The following is a 23,667-nucleotide window of genomic DNA, read 5'->3' as shown; positions in this document are numbered from 1 at the left end:
CAAGCTTTACTATGCAAATGGAAGTGGAGAGGGCTTAATGAAGATAACACTTTGTGGTGCAAGTTACTGGTGTATAGATATGGTCAATGGCTGGAAATTTTCTTCTGGATGTCAACAAGAATGTTAGAGCTCAATCCATTTGGTGGCGCGACATCTTAAGGATAGGAGGTGAAGAGAGCGGGGGTTGGTTCAAATCCAACATGTGCAATGTATTAGGATCCGGCAATCTTATCCGTTTTTGGCAAGAAAGATGGTTGGGTCATGAAAGTTTCATGAATTTATTCCCTCAATTGTATGCAAAATCGTTGCAACCTGATGCTCCTATAGCTGCTTTCGGTTCTTGGAGTGATGATATTTGGACTTGGAGTTTTGATTGGGCTGTGGAGCTAGCGCGGGATGATATGGATGCTGCAACTGAGATGTCGATTTTGTTAGCAGATATTAGGCCTAAGAAGGAATGCTTGGATCATCGAAAATGGCTCATGAACCATGCCGGTATGTTTACGGTAAAATCAGCATATTGTTTCTTGCAAAACCGTGATTCATTTTTGACTATTAATAGTAATGTGGTGGATGCGCTGCAAGATTTATGGATGAACGATGTACCGTCTAAAGTGAACATATTTGGATGGAGATTGCTATTAGCACGACTTCCGACCCGTATGGCTTTGGTAAGAAAAGGAATTATCAATAATTCACGTGAGTTTTGTTGCGTGTTTTGCTTTAGAGAAGAAGAAGACATAGATCATTTATTTTTTAATTGCTCTGTCTCAATTCAAGTTTGGAAGAAAATTTATAAGTGGATGGATGTGGATTTCATCCCCTTTGAGGAAGGGTGGAAGCACTTCATATCTTTTGGTGATTCGGTGATGAGTAAGAGACTTGCTAAAACTCGTCATGTCATTTGGTTAGCAACTACTTGGAGCATATGGCGTACTCGGAATAATATTGTGTTTCGAGGAGATGTGTTTAATTTGGATGCTTTGATAGATCAAATTATCTTTATTTCTTGGTTTTGTTTTATAGGTCGTTTGGGAGTTAATACTTCTTTTGTATTTTCTTATTGGTGTAACGATCCGTTAGTTTGCATTGATAACATCTAATGGTTTTCGTTTGAATTGTAAGGGTTGAGTGCACCTTGTACTCCTTATAATTCAATTTTTGCTTATAAAAAAAAACTTGAAATAATTGAAGTTAGTATTTCTTTCCTTCATCAAGATTTAAACCCTCGTACTTTTATTTCTTAACTCTTAGGTTAAATACCAACAATGAATTGGTTTCCGTGGTAAGGGTTTGGTCCCCTTAAATATGTGATTAATTTTTATTTTTTTTATAAATATTTGAAAAAAAATTTAATACTTATCTTCAACTATTCGATGAAGTTGTTCTTGGGACTCATGTATCATGCATCTCTTTTTTATTTTAAAGATAAGTATATGGAGAGATGCATGATACACGAGTCCTAAGAGCGGCTTCATCGAATAGTTGAACATAAATATTAAAAAAAATTAAAAGAAAAAATAAATTAAAAAAATAATTTTGCTCGAGGGATTAGCAAACAAATATTTTTCTTTTAAAATAGGAGGGATTAGCACGCACAGTTGTGTCAACGGAATCCAATGTGGCGCTGCCACATGGACTTCCGTTTGTCAATTGTTAGTTGACTTAACATTTGAGACTAAGACCAAAACTGACAATTAATTGAGGACGAAAACGAGTGATTATAGACCAAATACATCCATTTTTCAATGAATCTAAAAAATATTAGGCTTATTTAATAAAATAGTCCCTTAAAGACATTTTTGGTTTCACATAGGTCCCTTAAAGAAAAAAAGGTCCGAATAGGTCCCTTAAAGGAAAAAAAGTCCGAATAGGTCCCTTAAAGACATCTTCGTTAATCAGTTTGGTCCTTTCCGTCCATTTTTTTGAGGACCAAACTGATTAACGGAGATGTTTTTAAGAGACCAAACTGATTAACGGAGATATCTTTAAGGGACCAATTCAGACATTTTTTTCTTTAAGGGACCTATTTGGTCCTTTTTTTCTTTAAGGGACCAATGTGAAACTAAAAATATCTTTAAGGGACCATTTTACTAATTAAGCCAAAATATTTTGTTTCTTTTATTTAGGACTGGGAGGGAGTAATATTTATGTGGTGAGATGTGATTGATGCATGTATAAAATAATTTGACCATATGGTGCATAATAGTGCATATAAATTAAGAGTAACGGAGTGCCTATAAATTAAATTGACAAAATACGTGATTTCAATAATTTTTATTTTGATCTAGTCAAATTGAGAAATTTACACAATAATTTATGAATTTCAAATTTTCTTCCAACAATCCAACTTTAGAGATGTATCTCCTAGTTTAACTTTAACTAGTGAATTTGAGTTTGAATCAAACGATAGCAAGTCACTTTAGAGAACAATTTCAACTTTAATTTTCTGCCATCCTTTTTAGTATTCTTCACCATTTGACACAAGAATATTACTTACACTATAACATATGCACTTTTCAAGAGTTGGCCATGATGTTCAACCTTTTCAGAAGAAACCACTACATGCTTGATGCTTCAACATCTCAATGAAAAACTGTAAACATCTGACCCCAAAGGATAGTTCCTTTAGGACCAAGGAACATTTTCCATTGGTGCCAAATATATTTGCAGTATTTCAATGTTAAATCACACATAACACAATACCTCTGAGGGATTCATACCGAAACAACTAATTTTTGGTAACTAATAATCTGAATACAAAAAGTATATGATTATATTTCACAAATGTGAATGCATTAGAGGTTTATACAAAATAGAAAAGATACCAGTAGGAGGATACTACAGCTGAATCAGATTCTCAAATCTGAACAGAAAAAGTACACGGTTAAAACAAACTTGGAATGTATTGCATTGGAATTTTATACAAAGTATCAATGAGAAAAATGGATACTACAACTGAATCAGATTCTTAAAACAGTATGTGCCAAGAAGGAACCAACCGATAAGAACCGAAGAGAATAAGGACCAAAATTTTAAGAAAGTGAAGCCTCCCAATGTGACGCCAAGAAAAAATACAACCACAAACGGTAAAATAGTTCGCACCATAGATGTTTTGCTGACCCAGCGTCCGTTGAGTAAAATGAAAATTGCAAGGTTCACCACATTCCATCCATTGGACAGGAAGCCGAGTCTGTTCAAATTATTGGCAACAAAGGAGTGGCAGTTGCAAGTAAAGAGACTGTAAGATCGGTGTTGGAATTCTTGAGTACTCTTCCGTAGAGCATCATCCCAGGTCCTCAACTCACCTCCAGTTTCGTCCTGCAAGTAGTGTTCCTCACCCTTGTATGCAGACTGGCCTAAAGGGATGCAACACTGCCAGCAGTTATATCAAACATCATTAGACAAACAATAAAGGAGTAGAAAGCCATTGGGTTAAAAAGTTGGACAAGTTAATGCAATGTTTGTTTTGGCGTTCAAACCCACTCGGTATGTGTTTCTGTGGCATCTACAACAGATACAATACACTTTTTCTTGAATGAAAGCCAAAATAAACACACTATAAGCAATGTTGTCAAATAGCAGCTATAACAGCGCTATAGCGTAGCAAAATTTGAACAAATCACTATAGTTCTAAGATATGCTATTTAGTACAAAGTATTGTCAAATAGCGGCGTTATAACACTATAGCGTAACAAAATTTGAACAAACTGTTATTTCTCACAATCTGTGATTAACATAATTTTTTTTTGACATATAGGTCTTCACAACATGGTGCAAAAATCAAACCCCAAAAGGAAGTTACAGATTCTCAAAATTGTTTCAATGCTTCACAAAGAAGCAAGAGTTTCATGATATATAGGTTTGTTTGGATTGACTTACTTGAGTTTATCTATCGACATAAACACTACTGAGACTGATTGGGAGCAGGGTTGTCTTAAACATTTTGGAACCCTGTTCTAATTTTAAAAATTAGTATGTGCAGGAATTTGGGCCGTCAGTTTTATACGCTGAAATTGGTATATGCAAAAAATTTGGGCACTTAAAAATTGGTATATACAAGATCTTGGATCCTTAAACACTTTAAAGCCCCTCAGAATTTCATATTTGATTAAAATTTTGACTCGTTAAAAAAATTTATTTAATGTTTTCGGGGAAATTTTGCCGTCAAAATTTTAAGGCCCTATGCAATAGCCTGTCTTGCACACCCTTATCGGCGGCCCTAATTGCGAGAACTTATGAAAACGGCTTATAATACATCCATACGATTTTTGTAGCTTATTTCCACAAGGTCACCAGAATAGCTTATGTAAACTACTAAAGTCTATATGAAAACCATTTGACTTTACTATATCTTTTGTTATAGAAATAGCTTATAAATAGACACTTATATGATAAGTATGTTAAGTTGTTTATGTAAACAAAGCAATTATCTTACTTTCTGTCTCTTGATTAGTATCAACTACTCAAAATGAAATTGCGTTTACAATATTATTCTCCGACGACGAAAGAACAAATTAACAGAAGAAACCAACCTTTTCTTTGGGTACTTGAAGATATCGAGTAGCAGAACCAAATGCGAAATTATCAACACAGACAAAATTAGGACCTGCAAAATCCAAAATAACCCCATCCTCTCTACAGATACCAATGTGACCGATGAAAGGAATGAACCACGAAATGACAGGAAGTGGTGACCAAACAATTGAGCATGGAAATCGAGACCTTCTAGGATCAATTTGCATAGTATTAGTTCTAGAAAAACCTCCTTCCATCATTTGTTGCTGTTCTGGATCCAAATCTAACTCTGCTTCCATTGCAAATATTGGAACAACACTACTCAATTTGCCTATACATAATAACGATTAATTAAATAAAACTTTTAATTTCTAAATAATCATTCATTCACGATGAAATTATAGTAGAAGAAACCCTAATTATCATCGCTAATCACGTAATAACAGGAATATGAGCGAGATCCGATCGAGTTACCTGGTGAAGAAGAAGTATGTAATATACTGTAGCTATAACTAGAGGACCATTTCTGCGTACAATTTCATGCCAAGATTCGGGAGGAATAATATCTTACACTCTTGGCTATAGATACATAGTACTTTATACTTACAATCTGTTTTTTTACACACAAGACAAAATTACTGTTATGTCCAACACTTGTTTTTTGAGATTACTGTTATGTCCAACACCAAAAATAATTTGAGAAAGATTTTGAATTTTAAAAAGATTTTTACCATAGTATTATGAAGGCTTAATTAGTCTATTGATCCCTTAAAGACATTTTAGGTTTTATAATGGTCCCTTAAAGAAAAAAAAAGGTCCGGATTGGTCCTTAAAGACACATCGGTTTCTCACATTGGTCCTTTCTGTCAATTTTTCACAAAAAACGTTAGTTTTAGTTGACTAAATTGTGGATATCGTTAAGTCTAAGTGGTCCACCAAAACCTTATTAATTTTTAAAATTTTAACAATTGGAATTTTTTGTTATATTTGGAGTTAAAATTTAACGAAAATGACCAATATGACAAACATATATGTCTTTAAGGGACCAATCCGGACCTTTTTTCTTTAAGGGACCAATCCGAACCTTTTTTCTTTAAGGGACCATTGTGAAACCTAAAATGTCTTTAAAGGACCAATAGACTAATTAAGCCTATTATGAAATTAATATTTCAATCGGTGCTCTTTCATTGAATAATAATTTCTTAGTTTATTCCAACCCTTAGTTAATAATGGATGACAATAGTCTCTATTGAATAGAATTCTATGATATTTTCCGTGCTCATCTTGTAACTTTCAAATATTTTCAAATTAATGGTTGTGAAGTTCCTTAAAGAAAATTGGATCGATTTCACCATATCGCTATTAAAAAAGAATAAATAAACAAAATATTAACTTGTAGAAAAGGAAAAATTAGAAACTTTGTAAGAAAGAATAAATTAAAAAATTTGTAACCTCGTTTGGAACATGTATAGTTAAGAAAGTTCAAATAGGTTCACCTTGAAGAACATGTTTACTTGAAACCATTTTTTGATATTTGAAGTTAAGAAATGAAGTTGAAGAATTTAGTTGAAAGATTTGTGATTTCTATTGTGAATACTGAATGGTTTATAAAATTGGAAAGGCTTAATTAATAAAATGGTCCCTTAAAGACATTTTTGGTTTCAGATTGGTCCCTTAAAAAAAAAGGTTCAAATAGGTCCCTTAAAGAAAAAAAAGTCCGAATAGGTCCCTTAAAGACATCTCCGTTAATCAGTTTGGTCCCTAAAAAGAGGTCTAAATAGGACCAAACTGATTAACGGATATGTCTTTAAGGGACCTATTCAGACATTTTTTTCTTTAAGAGACCTATTTAGACATTTTTTTCTTTAAGGGACCAATATGAAACCAAAAATGTCTTTAAGGGACCATTTTATTAATTAAGCCAATTGGAAAAGAAACATGAGGACAAATTGTGAAAAGAAATAAGATTTACTAATGAGAAGACATAATATTCATTGTTGGTACATTTATGACAATGAGAAGACCACATGAAATACTAAGTTGATGAATTTTGTCTTTTACTAATAATGTTTCTTGTATCATATAAGTTGTATGTGAACGATATCTTACATAATGAAGCAGTTGATCAGTTATTTGTCAAAGTTAAAATGATTTACTATCGCATAATAGTTTCTTAGTGTTGACCAGTTATTTGACAAATATAATATGAAAAGAATTTTTTTACCTTTTGCTCTCAAATGACAAGTATGCATAGAAGAGAGAAATGAGTTTGGTGTTGTATGAAGAAAAAATGAATAGAGAGAGAAAAATGATATGACAAATGTAAGTTTGTCTTCAACAGAGAAAAGTTTTGATTTGACATAAAGTTTCCATTTCATTTTTAAATAGATCCGTTTCATTGAAACTATGACTTTGTTATCGACGGACGGGGTATTCACGTCTAAATTATTTAATCCTTAAACAAAAAATTTGTTTTTGTCTCACAAACATGCAGACTAGCTTAGTTAGTGAGCCATATAGCTCAGTTAGACTTCATCTTAGTTTAGTTAGATAATTTTTGGACATCAAATACCCTTTGTTTGGACAATTGGCAACATATTAAGCAAGAACATATTTGACTTTACCATGTACTTAAGTTTTCTTATATTGTAATAGATTACAAGGTGTGTATGGTAAATAAACTTTTGGGAGATATCAACCTCCAAATAGATTCACTATCTCAAATAATTAGTCTTATAAGATCATTTGTTCGTCAAGAAAAGATCATTTGAGCAATACAGACCAAAGCTACTGCCAAGAAACCCAACAACAAGCAAAGGCTATTAAAAGGTGCGTGAAATAATTTTTGTTGGTAGCTTATAATTTAATACAACATTAAATCAGTTATCTACCAGTTGTTGTTATTCTTGTGTATGTGATCAACTGACTAATGACAATACTGTTACAGCAAATAAATGTTGTAATATTATTTGGCCACCTTAACTTAAGGCTTAAGAGACTATTAGAATTTTATTACCATATAAAATTTTCCCCTAACACCTAAGAATTGTGCACAGGAATCAATGGCTCTATGAGGGAAGAACCGTCACTTTTTTCTTTCAAATGATTCTCAGGCTCAGTGGAGATTATGAACTCCTCAACAAACTTAGTTTCTTGGCTTCTTCCCCAGACAACAAGGTATAACCCAGATATAATTAAGAAAGCTCCAATAATCCTGCACCTCAAAATTGAAAAACAATAAGATATTTATAGCATGAGCAAAGGAATTGTATAACACTATAACATATTAACAAAGCTTCTATAATAAAAAATTTAGATCTTCTTGTATAACAGATTGATGCCACACAATATCAGCTTGCTAAGGATAAATTTGCCTATGAAATTTAGATCACATTGGGACAAATTTCATTGGCAAATTATTGCATAGTATAGTGGTATTGATGTGGGATCAATGCGGAGAGACTTCATATGCAGTTAACATGCCACATCATGATCCCTAAAAGTAAAAGTTTTTAGTTGGACTATTTTGAGCGATACTTTATAATTTCAAGGACGTACTTACTAATTCACAAATATCAAGGACTATTTTGCCATCATCAAAATATCAATGAAATAAATTGAAATTGAAGTTACATGGATTATAAGAACACACCCTCCCAAGAAGAATTCTTCACCAAAAACAATGGGCGCCATCAAAGCTACGAGTATTGTCTGTAAGGGAAGATAAATTGAAGCAAGCACTGGCCCTCCTTTGTTAATAGTCCATATTTGTATTGCTGCTGTCATCCCCGAAATCACCAGTCCCTGATACAAACCACTAATAGTTAAAATGAGTTCTATAGATGTCAAAGTCACTAATCATAATCCCCTATTAAGGCTTCAATTAGAAGATCTTATTTGGTGTTTTCTTATGACATAAGCACTTCCACAATAGAGCCTATCCAAGATTCGTCGGGTCACTCAGGAGAATACAGGTTTATAAGTGGGAGACATCTCTGACCTTCCATGCCGGTTTTGTAAAGTTGGGTTAGGCTCAACCCAAATTTTAAAATTTTATAAGAAAACTGGTAAATTAAACAATCAAATTTGATTTACGAACCGAGTACAAAATACTGTAAGCCTCTTCAATGGAATTGAGCTTCCAAGATTTAGGATCTTTCTCAAGAAAGGCTGCAATTGTCCCAAACTGCACAACACCAAAGAAGCAAGTAAAAGCGGAAACTGTGAGTTGCGCTGAGTACTTTTTCAGAACAAATGCTTGCATCACAATCCAACCAGACCAACACAAGCAATGACCAAATAGAAGGATACCACCTAAGTTCAAATTTTTCCCATTTGCATCCTCAAATAACGACAATAAAAATTGTCTTTGGTGAAGTTCTAGATTTGGAGCATAAATGGTAGGTCCTTTGTAAAGGGTAATGATTGAAGCTCCTCCAACAGAAGCAAGTACTCCAAAAACCTTAGCTATACCATTTATCCTATTTAAGTGTAAGCTCTCATATCTGCACTTTCACATACATAATTGAACAAGTTTATGAATATTTCATCAAAAAGGTCTTAAATTTATGCTCTAAAGCTCAGAGGTTATAACTTGCCTTAGTAACACAGCCATCAGAAATGTAAGGGCTGGAACAGAATTTTGCATAGCAGAAGCAAATGTTGGTGATGTGTTGTCCAAACCAAAGAGATAAAATCCTTCTTTCATTGTTATTCTGTCAGAAATCAAAGGTAGCATTTTAAGTTACACAAACATGTTTTGTTAGTACATGTCTGGATTGACGGCGATTTTGTAGAATCACAGTGTACCAGCGTAATTTTAGCAAAAGTTACGCATCAGAGCTTCAACAAAATCTGTGTCAATGTAATTTTGTCAAACTCGTCAACAATCCAAACATGAACTCCGTGATGAATGGAGTGACTTAATGAAAAGAGAATGTACCCAACAAGTCCAAGAAGGAAAAATTGTAGCAGACAATAACTGGTTATTTTTGGCCTATCTTTCCTTACAAAGAGGGAAACAGATAAAAACAAGAACAAAAAAGTGAGACAGTTGAACACTATAGAGGTAAAGTAAAACTAAAAAGTGCTTAATAATATAGTACTTTTCTGTGAAATATGCAAGTGGAGCTAGAAGAATGAAAGCAGTGATGTTTCTATATACAGGAAAAACAAGCTTGCTAACTCCTGTATTAAGTGCAATTCTGAGAAATATATGATTTCCTGCATGACAAAATTGTAAGAAAGTTAAGGCTATGTGTAGCTTAGCTCGTTCACCCACCATAGTCTTTTGGATATTGTGTTTTGTTTGCAGGTTTTGTTGATATGGATCCACTCAGAGAAGTAGATGTTGACCAAGAAAAAATGAGGAAAAAATATCTGATGCAAGATAGAGAGATCTTTTTTTTTTTGTAAATAGCTAGAGAGATCTTTGTATCTATCTAATTGTGGAAATTAATTAAAATAAAAACAAAACAAAAAGACAAGTTCAATACTACTATGTTTTATTTTAGCATTGAATATGTGATTGTGATTTGTGAAGTAGTGTTTATTGTCTTTATCTGATTGCATCTCATATTTTTATATTCTATGATACAGGTTGAAATAATACACCTCTAGTATGACGCATGCAAATAAGAAATTATATCTCTACTTATACTATGAGGTAATATTTTCTGCCCCATTTACTAATAGAAGAAATGAAAATACTAACAAGTAAAGGCACTTTTTTTTTGTTTTTGACTAAAGTAAAGGCACTTGTTAAAGAATCAATGATAATATCTTGGAAATTAAGTCATTAGAAGTTAAAAAAATGATTTTTATTTAATACAAAATATTTATGTTTTTACTTCATTAACTAGTTGTTTACACTGATTTTTGGTAAACAACCGCTAGTTTAAATTAATTACTTGAGAGATCAACTAGTAAATCTCGGGACAATTGTTCATGCATTTTGTTAAAAGAAATTTGGAAGTTTATCTTTAAAGACATCCTTATTTTGCAAAAGAACAATATGTTTGATTTCTGAAACATATGTTAAATATAATTAAAGTAAGTTCACTCGAACGAGGGAACTAATAAAATGCAAAATTTGTAAATGCTTTAGGAAGTAAAGACTTATGGAAAGTAAATTTGCATTAAGAATGTAAAAGTTACAAAGAAAATGTAAAGGTTCACCGATTCATACATCTTTCTCGAGTAACTCGTTTCTCGCCTTAACATGGATACTTTGAGTGTTTGAGATTTTGTGTAAATGAATTGTGACCCCTATTTCGACTATACATACTTCTATTTATAGAAAACTAAGTAACGTCTACCCTAACGTTAAACTACTAAACTTCAGCCACGCGTCCTTTTGCATTTGAAATGAACCAAGGCCTTTAAACCGTTGTAACCGTCGAAGTCGAGTCACACTTAAATGATGAAAAATGCTCTAAGTCCACAATTCCAGACTACTTCGATTCGCTGGCTTCTATCGAAATATTCTTCAGTCTCGAGCTGTGAAGTTTTTTCCATTAGAATTCTCTTGTTCTTAAAGACATTACCCTTAACCTTCATTTAAACGACAAGAGAGATAATCTCTCTTGTTCTTGAAGACATTAAAGACTAAGGCTATTTAAAGTCATTTCAACAGGTTTTTATAACAATAAATGTCTTTGGAACTGGAGATTATCACATATTTTACCTTGAGCTAAAATATGGGATAACAAATTGCCCCCAAAAATGCCTATTTCGATTTGAATGATTCGAATGAAATAAGATATGGGCATTTTTCAAAGTACCTCTGTATTTCCAAACGCCACCCCTTTATTTCGAATTTATGATGTCATGGCATTTTAAAAAGGTAACCGTTTCACTTCTTACAAAACTGTCACGTTCTGCGCCCTTTTGAGTAGTGGGACACGCGTCAGTCTGAGAAGTTGAATCGTAATAGACAAAAAGCGCTTTTTCAGCATTTATTCCTTTTTTTAATTAAATTTTGTCTTAATCCAAGAATGGCTATAAATAGAGCTCTGCCACTTCAGTTGAAACTTTTCTAACTTCTTCCATAGCTTCTCACGCTCCAAAAATCTCTCAAAATCTTTCTTTCAATCTTGAAACGACAAAGATTCAAAACGATTCTGAACTTACCGTATCTTGGATTATCTTCTCCAAATCATATCTTTCCAGATCTCAGATCTACATTCTTCATCTTCTTCTTTTTCCGAGAGCTTCCATGGCGTCTTCATCCAACAAGATTCAAGTCCCTTTCGCTGGAAAATGGAGCGATTTCTCCATTGCTGATGATGGAACAAAGTACGTTCCAGAACCCAAAGGTAGCAAAGAACATCGAGAAATCTGGGAAAGTCAGGTAATGATTCCCTTTGCTATTAATAAAAACGTTTATGCTTTTGGTGGTCCGATTCCAGATGATATGAACTTGACTAGGGAAGTAGATGAGATATTTCCATGTCTCGAAACTTGCGAACCCAGAATCTTTGACAGTAAACCCTATAATTTTGAATATATGTTGACAAATTATAAACCCTTTCGATCCCATCCTTATTACGGAAATAGCCTTTACCTTACTTGGCTTGATCGAATAGAACAATCTTTTGGTAAATTCTGGAAAGATTATGGGATCTTCGAGTTAATACAATTTTCTAGGATAGGGCCCAAATACCAACCTGAAATGCTCATTGCTGCAATGCATTTCTTTGAAAAAATCTACCAACACCTTTCAATTCAAAAGTGGTATGATGACACCCACCCTGTTCGATGTGTCAGCTATCACAGGGTTAAGACCCACTGGCAAAACCTACAGCCCCAATGATGTTAGTGATAACATCACTTTGAACTACAAAGAAAATGCCTTTTCTGCTTATATCCTTAAACATTCAGGACCTGAGAATGAAGAAGTCTCAGATGAAGAACATGTGGCTTTTCTCACTTTATGGCTATCCCATTATGTATTCTGCTCTCGATCTCTTCAAGTCGCTAGGAAATTTATCCCTATGGCTGTGCAAATTCATGAAGGATGCCACTTTGCCTTAGGACGCCTTCTGCTGGCAACCTTGTATGAATCTATTGGGGAAGTTTGTGATAACCTGAAAGGTTTAGTCCCTGCTAAGTCGAAATCGAAGAAAGCTGCCGCAGATGGATGCTTTCAAGCTGCTGGGCCTATGTGGCTATTACAATTATGGTTGAATGCCACCTTTGAAAAAGAGCTTGGTTTGTTTATTCCCACTGAACACCATGCTTCGATAGCTAAAAGGAAAGTCGAAGGCACCCGCTTGATAAGGCTCCAACCTAATCCCCTCGAACAAAACTCTCAACAGCTTTTCATGAAGTACATGAAAATTTTCTTAGCCATCGACCAATTCAAGCCCGAACATGCCCCATTTGTGAAGAGAACTATTGGTCCCTCCTGGTTCGTCAAAGAGATACCAGTGCTGAATCCAAATGCTGAGGAGGAAATAAATGAAACCTGGACAGCATATTTGGATCCTACCATTCTGTCTATTCGAATTGGTACCTTATCTTCTGAGTATGCATTAATTGGATATCAACCGAATTTGGTCTCTATACAGTTTGGTTTCTCACAACTTCGACCAAAGAGCATGTATATAAGAAAGAAAAACATCGTGCTTGGGACTACCGTGACTTCTACTTTGTATGAAAGGTATATGAAGATTAGTCGTGATAATGTTTATGGCTTCGAGCCATTTGACTTCAACCTTTCTTACTACTGTACACAAGAGTTTGCCAACTGGTGGAGGCGATATTTCGACAGCAAACACCTGGGAGATGCAGTGCTTATCTCGAGGTTGGAGAGTGGTTTTACTCAACCTCAGATAAAAAGAATCGAACAACAAGTCAAGACTACAGGTAACTTGTCTTTATGTATGCACTTTTCTTTTGTCATATATTCTCATACTATTTCGATTTAACCCTTTGCTTATGTTCCCTAGTCACCAAGAAACAAACTGCAGAAACTGTTAAGACAGTTAAAGAAAAAACAACACCAAAGGTAGTTGAAACCACTGGAGAGCCTTCCAAGGTACTTACTGAATCGAAACTTATTTTCTTTTGAAAATTCTAAGTTAAATCTTTATTTTTCTAACCTACTTCTTCCAGGCACGTAAAAGACCAACCAACGTCCCTTCTACTGAGACTGGCCCATCGAAGAAGCCAAAACCTAGCACGATAGTCGTTAGTGACGAAGAAGAGGTATAAGTTTTTTCCTTCTAGTTTATTTTCAAAGTTCCTCCCAAATCAATTCCATTAATTCAAATGTTTCCTGTCTCGACTTCTATTCGCAGGAAGAAGAAGAAGTTTCCAGAGAAAAAGGAGACAGCCTCCTGCGAATATTGAAACAAACATTCCGGAAACTACTTCTGATATTCTCTCTACTGAAGAGAAGGAGAGGAAGATGAAAGAGAAGAAAGAGAAGAAGGAAAGGAAAGAAAAGAGGAAAGAGGAAAAGAAGAAAGAAGGAAAGAAAAGTTCAGAGGATCGAACCCGGGAGAAAAAGAATAAAAAGTCCAAGTCCTCGAGCGATCCCTCTGCAACCAACCTTAAAACTCCATCGATTTCGAGTGAACAACAAGAGCCTACCCCTGAAGCTGAAGTTCAAGAAGATGTTGCTATGCCTGATGCTACACTCAATGATTCGGATAACATGCCCCAGCAAGACATCAATCCAGAGGTACTTGTACTACTTCACTTGCATTCTCATTTAAAAATAAGTAAAGTTATTTTCCCTCATATTCGATTCTGTTTTTTAGGACATCATATCGAACAAGTCTAGTGGTGATACCCTCAAAGATAGTGAGACCACTATTTCTGAAAAGATCATACCAGAGCTTAGTCAAGATCAACCAGAGCATCCTAAATCTGCAGAGACTGATAACAAGACATCCCCTTTCAAGGAATGGAACGAGACTGCAGCAATCGATGTCGATGCTAATGAGACTTCCTCAGAAGAAGAAGATTTTGACTCTGAAGCCATGAAAGAAGCGGAAGCTGGTGGATCAGAATTGCTGCCTGAAACTTCAACGTCGAAACTGTCAGCCAGCCTAGGGCTTCCTGAAGAAGAATTCATTTCCTTGCAAATTCATGATCCTGAGGCTGCTCTGAAACTTCTGATTTCTAAAACGACTACTGATCCTTTAAGTTCGAATGGACCCAGCAATTCGACTGCTTCAGATTCAGAAATCAATTCTTCTGTTCGACAAGACTCTCTGATTTCAAAGCTATATACTGATTTCATCAATGGAGACATCTTGGCATCAGTTGAGGAGCACCCTGCTAATGCTTTTAAGCATAAATCTTTTTTGAACAAGTTGCACAATCCTCAAACTGATCTCGAAACCTTGGGGAAAGTCATCCAGCTCGAATCGATCTTGGACCAATTTGCTACTACGGTGCAAAGCTTGAAACGCAACTCTCAGAAACTTGTTGGTCAGCAGGCTGCTTATGATGCATTATTCGAGAAGGCCATGGCTGCTCAATCGAAAGTTGACCAAATGAAGGCACAAGTTCAGCAACCAGGCCTTGGGATTCAAGAATGTACCAACAATATTTCTAAGTGGGAGGCAGAGATAGATTCTCTTCGAGCTGAGATTGCTGATCGAGAGAAGAAGATCCTCGAAGAGAAAGCAAAGCGTTCGAAGATTGAAGAAGCTGTTGCTGCTACCACTCAGGAATCTATCCGCGAAGCTGCGAAGGAAGGTATTTCTCACATCAGTGCTGCCACTGTGATCAAAGAAGAGATTAAGTCTCTCGAAGATGCAATCAAGATCCAGACTGTCGAAGTTGGCCTTATTAAGGACCATTATGCTGATTTCAAATCCAAGTGTTTGTCTTAGACTTTCTTTTGATGTTTTTTAAATTCTCGAACAATTATCTGGTTTTATTTCTATTTGGTTTGTAACCCTGACAATTGCCTTTCATGGCACTTTTACTTTGTTTATGCCATTTCAATTTCGTTTCGAATATTTATTCTGTGCTAACATTAACTTCTAAAAGCGTTGGTTTATATTTTTTTAAATACTTACCATTTATATTCAATGTTCGCTTTTCTGAAGTCAATTCTTCTATTTCATATGCACCATTCGAAAACACTTGTATTATTTTAAAAGGTCCTTCCCAATTTGGAGACCATTTGCCTAAAACTCTATCTTTTTTGTCCATAGGCAAAATAACTTTCCAAACTAACTTCCCCACTTCAAAGGTTTTTGATTTAACCTTCTTATTATAGGCCTTTGCTACTCTTTCTTTTTGTCTACTTAAAGTATCAAGCGCTCTTAGCCTTTCTTCGTCTAAATCAACCAATTCATCAAACATCATACTCCAATAGTGATCAGTTGGTATCTCCATTTGCCTTTGAATTCTGATAGATTGCAAATGAATTTCCACTGGTAACACGGCATCATGACCATATGTTAATCGAAATGGAGTAGAATTTGTTGATTCTTTAGGGGAATTTCTACATGCCCACAAGACTTGATTTAAAGTCTTGTTCCAATTTCTTGGCTTTTGAGCAATGTGTTTTATGATTAATCCAATAATAATTTTATTGGCAGCTTCTACTTGACCATTTGCTTGTGCATAATAAGATGTCGAAGTCAAAAGTTTAAACCCTGTTTGCCTGGCGAATTCTTGCATCTTTCGACCAGTAAACACTGAACCTTGATCAGTTGTGATGGTTTCAGGAATTCCAAACCTATAAATGATGTGGTTTTGGATAAAACTTATAACTTCTTCTTGATCAACATTGGGCAAAGGTATAGCTTCGATCCATTTGGTAAAATAATCAACACCAACTATTATGTATTTTTGATTTTTTGATGATGCCGGTTTTATTTCGCCAATTAAATCTAATGCCCAACCTCTAAATGGCCAAGGTTTTATTATCGAATGTAATTCACTTGCAGGTACATGTTGGATTCCTGCATGTTTTTGACATTCTTGACAACCTTTAGCAAAATCTATGCAATCTTTTAACATAGACGGCCAGTACATGCCTTGTCGAACTAAAAGCCATTTCATCTTATGGCCTGATTGGTGAGAGCCACAGGCCCCACTATGAACATCAGATATTGCTATGTAGGCCTCATTCTCACTAAGGCATTTCAACAGTACTCCTTCGAGGGTCTTTTTAAACAATTCATTACCAATGATCACATAATTTGACGCCCTATATTTGATTTTTCGAGGAGCACTCCCGATTGGATTCTCCAAATATTCTACAATTGGTTTTCTCCAATCACCATCTATTAAATTGTCAATAACAAAAATTTGGAATTCATCATAATTCATTTCTTTATCAGAATTATTTATGTCATTTGGTGACATCTCTGCCCCCTCAAGTTTTGGCATTGACAATTCCAATTGCATTGGCTCATTAGGAATCAATTTTTCTTTGATTTCTATTAATTGTTCTAGCTTTTCTTTGGACACTTTGTATCCTGAAGCAATCTGTGCTAAGTCATTTGCTTCTTGGTTTTCTATTCGAGGAACATGTTCTATGTCAATCGAATCGATACGTTTTAGTAACGCATTTGCTATAACAAAATAACGAATCAAATGCTCTTTAATACATTTGTACTCTTTTGTCAATTGCTTCAACACTAATTCTGAATCACCTTTTATTCTAATGTCTTTTGCCCCCAGGCTCAATAATATTTCTAATCCTGCTATCAAAGTCTCATATTCAGCTTCATTGTTCGAACAAATACCATTAATCCTGTATTTGAACTTAGTAGGAATTTTTTGTGGGGAAATTATCAAAATACCTATTCCAGTACCATGCTGATGTCTAGATCCATCAAAATACAAAGTCCATGGTTCTAGAGCAATGTAATTTTGAGGTGATTCGATTGCTGAATGATCAACAATAAAGTCAGCCACTATTTGGCCTTTAATTGCTTTCAAAGGTTTGTATGAAAGTGAATATTCAGAAAGAGCTAAAGCCCATCTTCCAATTCGACTATGTAAAATTGGTTTTATCAACATATGTTTAATAACATCATAATGAGAATAAACATAAACATCAATAGGCTTTATATAATGCTTCAATTTCATACAAGAAAAGTACAAACAAAGACAAAGCTTTTCAATACTACTATATCTAGTTTCAACATCATTAAGGACTCTACTTAGATAATAAATGGCCTTTTCTTCGCCATTTTCGTCCTCTTGGGCTAACATACTACCTAATGTGGTATCAGATGCTGAAATATACAACTTCATAAACTTATTTCTAATTGGTGGCATCAGAGTTGGAGGATTAGACAAGTATTTTTTGATTGCATCAAATGCTTCTTGCTGATCCTGCCCCCAAGTAAAAACATCTTCTTTCTTGAGTCGAAGCAATGGTAAAAAAGCTTGAGCCTTACCACTTAGATTCGAAATGAATCTTCTCAGAAAGTTGATTTTTCCCAACAAGGATTGAAGTTGCTTTTTGTTTGTTGGAGGGTTAGTCTCCAAAATCGCTTTTGTCTTGTTTTGGTTTATCTCAATGCCTTTTTTATGCACCACAAACCCAAGGAAATCTCCTGCATGTACACAAAAAGCACATTTCAATGGATTCATTTTCAATCCATATTTCCTCATTCTTTCGAATGACTTTTTTAAACAGACCAAATGATCATTTTGTGATGATGATTTAACAATAATATCATCAATATATACTTGCATAAAAGTATCTATAAAATCATGGAAAATTGAGTTCATTGCTCTTTGGTATGTGGCTCCAGCATTTTTCAATCCAAACGGCATTACGACCCATTCATAGGTACCCAAAGCCCCTGGGCATCGTAAAGCTGTTTTTGCCACATCTTCCTCAGCGATAAAAATTTGGTTATATCCAGAATACCCATCTAACATGCTAAGATATTCGAAACCTGCTGCTGAATCTATTAACATTTCTGCTACAGGCATCGAATATTCATCTTTAGGGGTAGCATTATTTAAGTCCCTAAAATCTATACATATTCTAAGAGAACCATTTTTCTTAATGACAGGAACTATATTTGCTAACCATTCGACATACCTGGCGGTCCGGATGAACTTGCTTCTCAGCAGCCTTTCAATTTCCTCCTTGATCTTAGATAGGATTTCTGGTGCAAATCTTCTTGGTGATTGTTTAACTGGTTTCTTGTCTGGTCGAATGGGTAATCTGTGTTCGACCAAATTTCTGTTTAAACCTGGCATTTCATCATAGTCCCAAGCAAAACAATCTTTGAACTCTTTAAGGAGTTCAACCAGTTTCTCACGCAAGTCCTTTGGGATATTAGCACTTATGTACGTTGGCCTTTTGATCGAGCCATCTCCAATATCTACTTCCTCCAAAGGGTCTTGGGCCTGCATCTTTTGACTGGAACTGGAAGGATCTTTCTCAAATCCTAATGGTTCTTCATCATAGATGCAGTCCAATTTTTGAGTCATTGGCAATAATTTGCCATTTTCACAGTTATTGGCTTCGACAGCCATATTTTCTTGCAGCATTGTGGCTTCTAAAGCCATCTTTATCTTGTTTTCGGCCATATAAGCCGAAATCTTGGCCCAAGCGTTGGGCTTAGTCATCGTAGTATTCTTCAAGGTCCCACCCAGTTGGGCGGACTTTGCCTTCATCCACATGTGGACCATCATCTATCTCCTCTTTCTCCCAAATGAATCCATGAGTTGGATCCAATTTGACATAATGGTAGACATTATCAGCAGGGGCATAGGCATATCCCTGTTCAGTGCATGGCGATATGTTCGCCAACTTCTTATCAAATGAATGCTTAGTTATGTGGTGTGTCTCAGCCCTAAAATAACTTTGATCGGCTTCGATATTCTCTACCACACCATCATCTCTCCAAATACTTACCCTCTGATGGAGAGTCGAAGGCACTGCTCCAACGCCATGTATCCACTCCCTTCCTAGAAGCAGATTATAATTGGCCTTCGATGCCACAACCAAAAACAGAGTTGGCCTAACAGTGCTGCCAACTGCCACATCGACTTGAATTGCCCCCAGCGAGAAACCAGTCTCACCTTCGTAATTCGAAAGAACGATGTTGTGAGGGTGCAAGTCAGTAGAAAATTTACCAATCTTGGTAATCATGAATTCTGGCATCAGGTTTACTGCTGCTCCTCCATCAATCAACACTTTGTTGACCCCCACGTTATTTACTTTGGCCTGAATAAAGAGGGGTTTCAAATGATTCTTCATTCCCTCAGTTGGCCTCTCAAAATTGGCCATCTGTTCCTCTAAACAGCCATTATTCATTACATAATAACACATTGGCTTGTGCAAAGCCAATTCAGACTCATCGAACTCATCCTCCCCTTCAGTCACTTCTGACCACACGTCATATTCAGCAGGGAGGATCGAAACTACGTTCACCAGCACATCAAACTCGGGATCTGAATCAAGGAGATCCTCATCTTCCATGTTCTCTCCTTCAAACTCATTCTCAACCTTTCGAACATCCTCTGGTTGAGAGTCAATCTTTCTTTCAGAGGCCTTTTGGTCACTTCGACAACCTGTTTTCCTTTGTTGTCTTCAGTCTTTTGAGCCTCTTGAAGGGAGAGTCTTTGTTGGCGCTGATGCCTACGCCATTGTGTGCGGGTCATGAGATTCTTTCCCTTGTAATTGTTTCTGTAAGCATACTTCTTCGAATCAACAGAATGAATCGAACTTCCCTTGTCAACAGAATTTCTGACAAAGTTTGATGCATGACCATGAACCCATTTGTTCATTGGTGAGTTGTTGGATGGCACAAAAGTATTTGGGTTGCCCAACCTTTGATGTATTGGTTTAGCATGCGCCATGTTCTGTCTTTTCATTGGCCTTGACTTTGGCCAATTCTCTTTGTTTCTTCTGAATGGTATGAACTTGTTAAGGCCCTCAGTAGCCTTCTTGTCGAATACGACACTGCACCTTGGACAAAGCATAACTTCAGACTTGTTAAGCTTACACCTTTGCAGAAAATCAACCAGTTCCTCTTCAGCCCCAGGATACACTACTTTCATCTTCTCGTAGTATTCATTCTCTGGAATAGAAACCAATTGAGCGCCTCCTGATAAGTCCATGGCATCGATCATCAAGCATTCGACCGGTTCCACATAGGAAGCATCTGATATTTGTAGTGGATCTTCGTCAATTTTCATCTGTTGTCTGGATTTCTCTCCAAACTTCAACCTTCCATCTTTCAAAGCCTTTTGAACCAGATCCCTGAAAAGAACGCATTATGAGGTTTTATGACCCAAAAAATTATGAAATTTGCAAAAACCTCTTTTCTTTTGTTGTTCAAGGGGAGGCACTTTCAATCCCTTTGGAACAACAATTTGGCCATCAGTAACCAATAAATCAAATATTTCATCACATTTAGTTATATCAAACGAATAAGTTTTAGCAACAAATTTATCATTCTTGGGTTCGACAGGATTTTTTCCATTCGAAGGTTTTAGTAATTTGCAGACATAAGGAGGGCCAGGTTTTAGTTCGGCCACAATAATTTCATTATCCTCTATGTCTCCATAGTTTATTACATATTCCTCATCATCATCATCTATAGTTTCGACATAAGCAATCTTTTCTCTCTTTTGAAACTTCGATGATCTAGCCTTTTCAGCCTTAAGGCGTTCGACCTGTCTTACCCTATCCGCTAATTGTGCCATGTCTCTTAGATGTTGTGTATCTAATTTCTTTCGAATTGAATAATCTAGGCCTCCAGCAGCCATTTCAACTAACTCATGTTCAGGCACTTGAGTAAAACATCTGGCCTTGAGTAGCCTAAATCGATTCAAATAATCATCTATGGACTCTGGTGTCTTTCTCCTCACACTGGCCAATTCCTTCAAACTGATCTTAGATTGGCCCATATAAAACTGTTCATGGAAAGCCCTTTCTAATTGAGTCCAATGCTGAATCGAACGGGGGGGAAGAGTTGTGAACCAAGTGAAAGCATTTTTTGTAAGGGAATTTGGGAAATATTTTAACCTTAAATTTTCATTATCTGCCAAATTTCCTGCTTCGGCAAAAAATCTTGCCACATGTTCCACTGTTGACTCAGTTGTGTCCCCAGCAAACTTTGTGAATTTGGGGATTTTCCATCCCCTTGGCAATTCAGTTTGTAATATATATTCAGATAATGGGGAAATAAAGTTAGGCCTATGTAGGCCAACATTGAAACCGTTTTGAGTTAAGATAGTTTCGACTAAATTTGCCAAGTTATCTTGTTGCGCGAAATTATTTCTTTGCACATTTCTAATTACTTCGTCAGCATTCTGATTTCGATTAACCAAAATTACTTCAGGCTCTGGCACATGGTGCACTACTGGAGCTGGTGGTTCCTCTTGTACCACTTGTGGTACTTGATTATTTGGAACTTCATTGTTCACATGAAACCCTTGGTTCTGAACCTGTGTTTGGTTTCGAATGGGCTGAAGGTTTTGGTTAGGCATTGCAGGAGTACCAAAGAAATCTGCAATCCGCCCCATCTGATGGGCTAACAACTGATAATTATTATTTGTATTGTTGATTAAAGGATTCAAAATAGTCCCCAATTGTGAAGTCAGAGTATTAACCATTTCATGATTACTCTCGTCCATTTGTTGTCGAAAGGACATCATAGTTACATTGGTTAAATTTTGTAAGGCAATGTCTCTGGTCCTATTTCCCACAACAGAGGCTGCTGGGGAAGGCATGGTACTCCTGTCAGGATTTGGGTTAGAATTATGTAAGCCTGCCATTAAAGATTCTGGCATTCCTAATCCTGATTGGTTCAACAAAAACGATCGAATGGGGCTCCTTACATCTTCAGCACCAGGCTGACTGCCCCCTATACCATGTGATGCTAACGAAGATATCGACCCAGATACAGTCGAACTCGTTGAGGGCATTGTTAACCCTATATTCCCAAAACTGACTGCAGGAACGCTCGAAGCAGATGTTCCAGAGCCTTGGGCCATGACAGTAGCGTTACTAATCGACGCTTGTGTTGGCTGTCCTTCAGGATTTGGGACATTGTTGTTATTGTTTTGATTATTATTTGGTGGTCTAACCATTTTTGATCTAGATTTAACACTAGTTAAATTTGGTAAAGATTTACCACTTCTCAAATGCATACAAAATCAAAACACAAACTATAAACACTAACTGTCTTAGTATTTGTAAAAGGATTTTTAGAAAATAAACTTCTTTCAAAAATGTAAATTGCACAAAACAACCCGTCCCACTGGGCGTGCCAATTTGTTTACACTGATTTTTGGTAAACAACCGCTAGTTTAAATTAATTACTTGAGAGATCAACTAGTAAATCTCGGGACAATTGTTCATGCATTTTGTTAAAAGAAATTTGGAAGTTTATCTTTAAAGACATCCTTATTTTGCAAAAGAACAATATGTTTGATTTCTGAAACATATGTTAAATATAATTAAAGTAAGTTCACTCGAACGAGGGAACTAATAAAATGCAAAATTTGTAAATGCTTTAGGAAGTAAAGACTTATGGAAAGTAAATTTGCATTAAGAATGTAAAAGTTACAAAGAAAATGTAAAGGTTCACCGATTCATACATCTTTCTCGAGTAACTCGTTTCTCGCCTTAACATGGATACTTTGAGTGTTTGAGATTTTGTGTAAATGAATTGTGACCCCTATTTCGACTATACATACTTCTATTTATAGAAAACTAAGTAACGTCTACCCTAACGTTAAACTACTAAACTTCAGCCACGCGTCCTTTTGCATTTGAAATGAACCAAGGCCTTTAAACCGTTGTAACCGTCGAAGTCGAGTCACACTTAAATGATGAAAAATGCTCTTAAGTCCACAATTCCTGACTACTTCGATTCGCTGGCTTCTATCGAAATATTCTTCAGTCTCGAGCTGTGAAGTTTTTTCCATTAGAATTCTCTTGTTCTTAAAGACATTACCCTTAACCTTCATTTAAACGACAAGAGAGATAATCTCTCTTGTTCTTGAAGACATTAAAGACTAAGGCTATTTAAAGCCATTTCAACAGGTTTTTATAACAATAAATGTCTTTGGAACTGGAGATTATCACATATTTTACCTTGAGCTAAAATATGGGATAACACTAGTGTGGCAGTGTCCTTAATATTAAATTTGTTATGTAAGATTTAAAATTTAGAGATCGATATATTATAC

The 23,667-nt window shown here is 35.7% G+C and overlaps 3 protein-coding genes across 4 annotated transcripts; 1 reads left to right on the top strand and 2 right to left on the bottom strand.

The window, feature by feature from the left end:
- Positions 1 to 86: 86 nt before the first annotated feature.
- On the top strand, positions 87 to 1,103 carry LOC123904196. The gene has a single exon (XM_045953885.1). The coding sequence runs from the start codon at positions 87 to 89 to the stop codon at positions 1,101 to 1,103; it is 1,017 nt and encodes a 338-aa protein (XP_045809841.1).
- Positions 1,104 to 2,754: 1,651 nt separating this feature from the next.
- On the bottom strand, positions 2,755 to 5,130 carry LOC123910384 (protein RTE1-HOMOLOG). The gene is made up of 3 exons (XM_045961481.1): positions 4,993 to 5,130; positions 4,536 to 4,849; positions 2,755 to 3,375 (listed from the first exon to the last, which is right to left on the bottom strand). Exons 2-3 carry the CDS (start codon positions 4,815 to 4,817, stop codon positions 2,953 to 2,955), a joined length of 705 nt encoding a protein of 234 aa, XP_045817437.1. The 5' UTR covers positions 4,818 to 4,849; positions 4,993 to 5,130; the 3' UTR covers positions 2,755 to 2,952.
- A 2,218-nt stretch (positions 5,131 to 7,348) lies between these two features.
- On the bottom strand, positions 7,349 to 9,943 carry LOC123910382 (protein WALLS ARE THIN 1-like). 2 transcript variants are annotated; one of them, XM_045961479.1, is made up of 6 exons: positions 9,624 to 9,943; positions 9,461 to 9,523; positions 9,117 to 9,233; positions 8,618 to 9,023; positions 8,171 to 8,322; positions 7,349 to 7,732 (listed from the first exon to the last, which is right to left on the bottom strand). In XM_045961479.1, exons 1-6 carry the CDS (start codon positions 9,800 to 9,802, stop codon positions 7,558 to 7,560), a joined length of 1,092 nt encoding a protein of 363 aa, XP_045817435.1. In that variant the 5' UTR covers positions 9,803 to 9,943; the 3' UTR covers positions 7,349 to 7,557. The 2 variants fall into 2 exon arrangements, with proteins under 2 accessions (XP_045817435.1, XP_045817436.1); XM_045961480.1 differs by having other exon boundaries at positions 9,800 to 9,937.
- Positions 9,944 to 23,667: the final 13,724 nt, after the last annotated feature.

Source organism: Trifolium pratense, linkage group LG2, assembly GCF_020283565.1.
Source record: "Trifolium pratense cultivar HEN17-A07 linkage group LG2, ARS_RC_1.1, whole genome shotgun sequence".
Classification (NCBI taxonomy): Eukaryota; Viridiplantae; Streptophyta; class Magnoliopsida; order Fabales; family Fabaceae; genus Trifolium; species Trifolium pratense.
Note: the sequence above shows the minus strand (reverse complement) of the source record. Positions and strands in the feature narration are given on the sequence as shown.

Excerpts from the sequence above, each read along its gene's own strand:
- LOC123910384 (XM_045961481.1), bottom strand. The coding sequence starts at position 4,817 with ATGGAAGCAGAGTTAGATTTGGATCCAGAACAGCAACAAATGATGGAA. Across the intron at positions 3,376-4,535 it reads TTCAAGTACCCAAAGAAAAG|TGTTGCATCCCTTTAGGCCA; the intron begins GTTGGTTTCTTC and ends AACTGCTGGCAG.
- LOC123904196 (XM_045953885.1), top strand. The coding sequence starts at position 87 with ATGGCTGGAAATTTTCTTCTGGATGTCAACAAGAATGTTAGAGCTCAA.
- LOC123910382 (XM_045961479.1), bottom strand. The coding sequence starts at position 9,802 with ATGGTGGGTGAACGAGCTAAGCTACACATAGCCTTAACTTTCTTACAA. Across the intron at positions 9,024-9,116 it reads CTGATGGCTGTGTTACTAAG|ATATGAGAGCTTACACTTAA; the intron begins GCAAGTTATAAC and ends GTGAAAGTGCAG. Across the intron at positions 7,733-8,170 it reads GAAGAATTCTTCTTGGGAGG|GATTATTGGAGCTTTCTTAA; the intron begins GTGTGTTCTTAT and ends TTTGAGGTGCAG.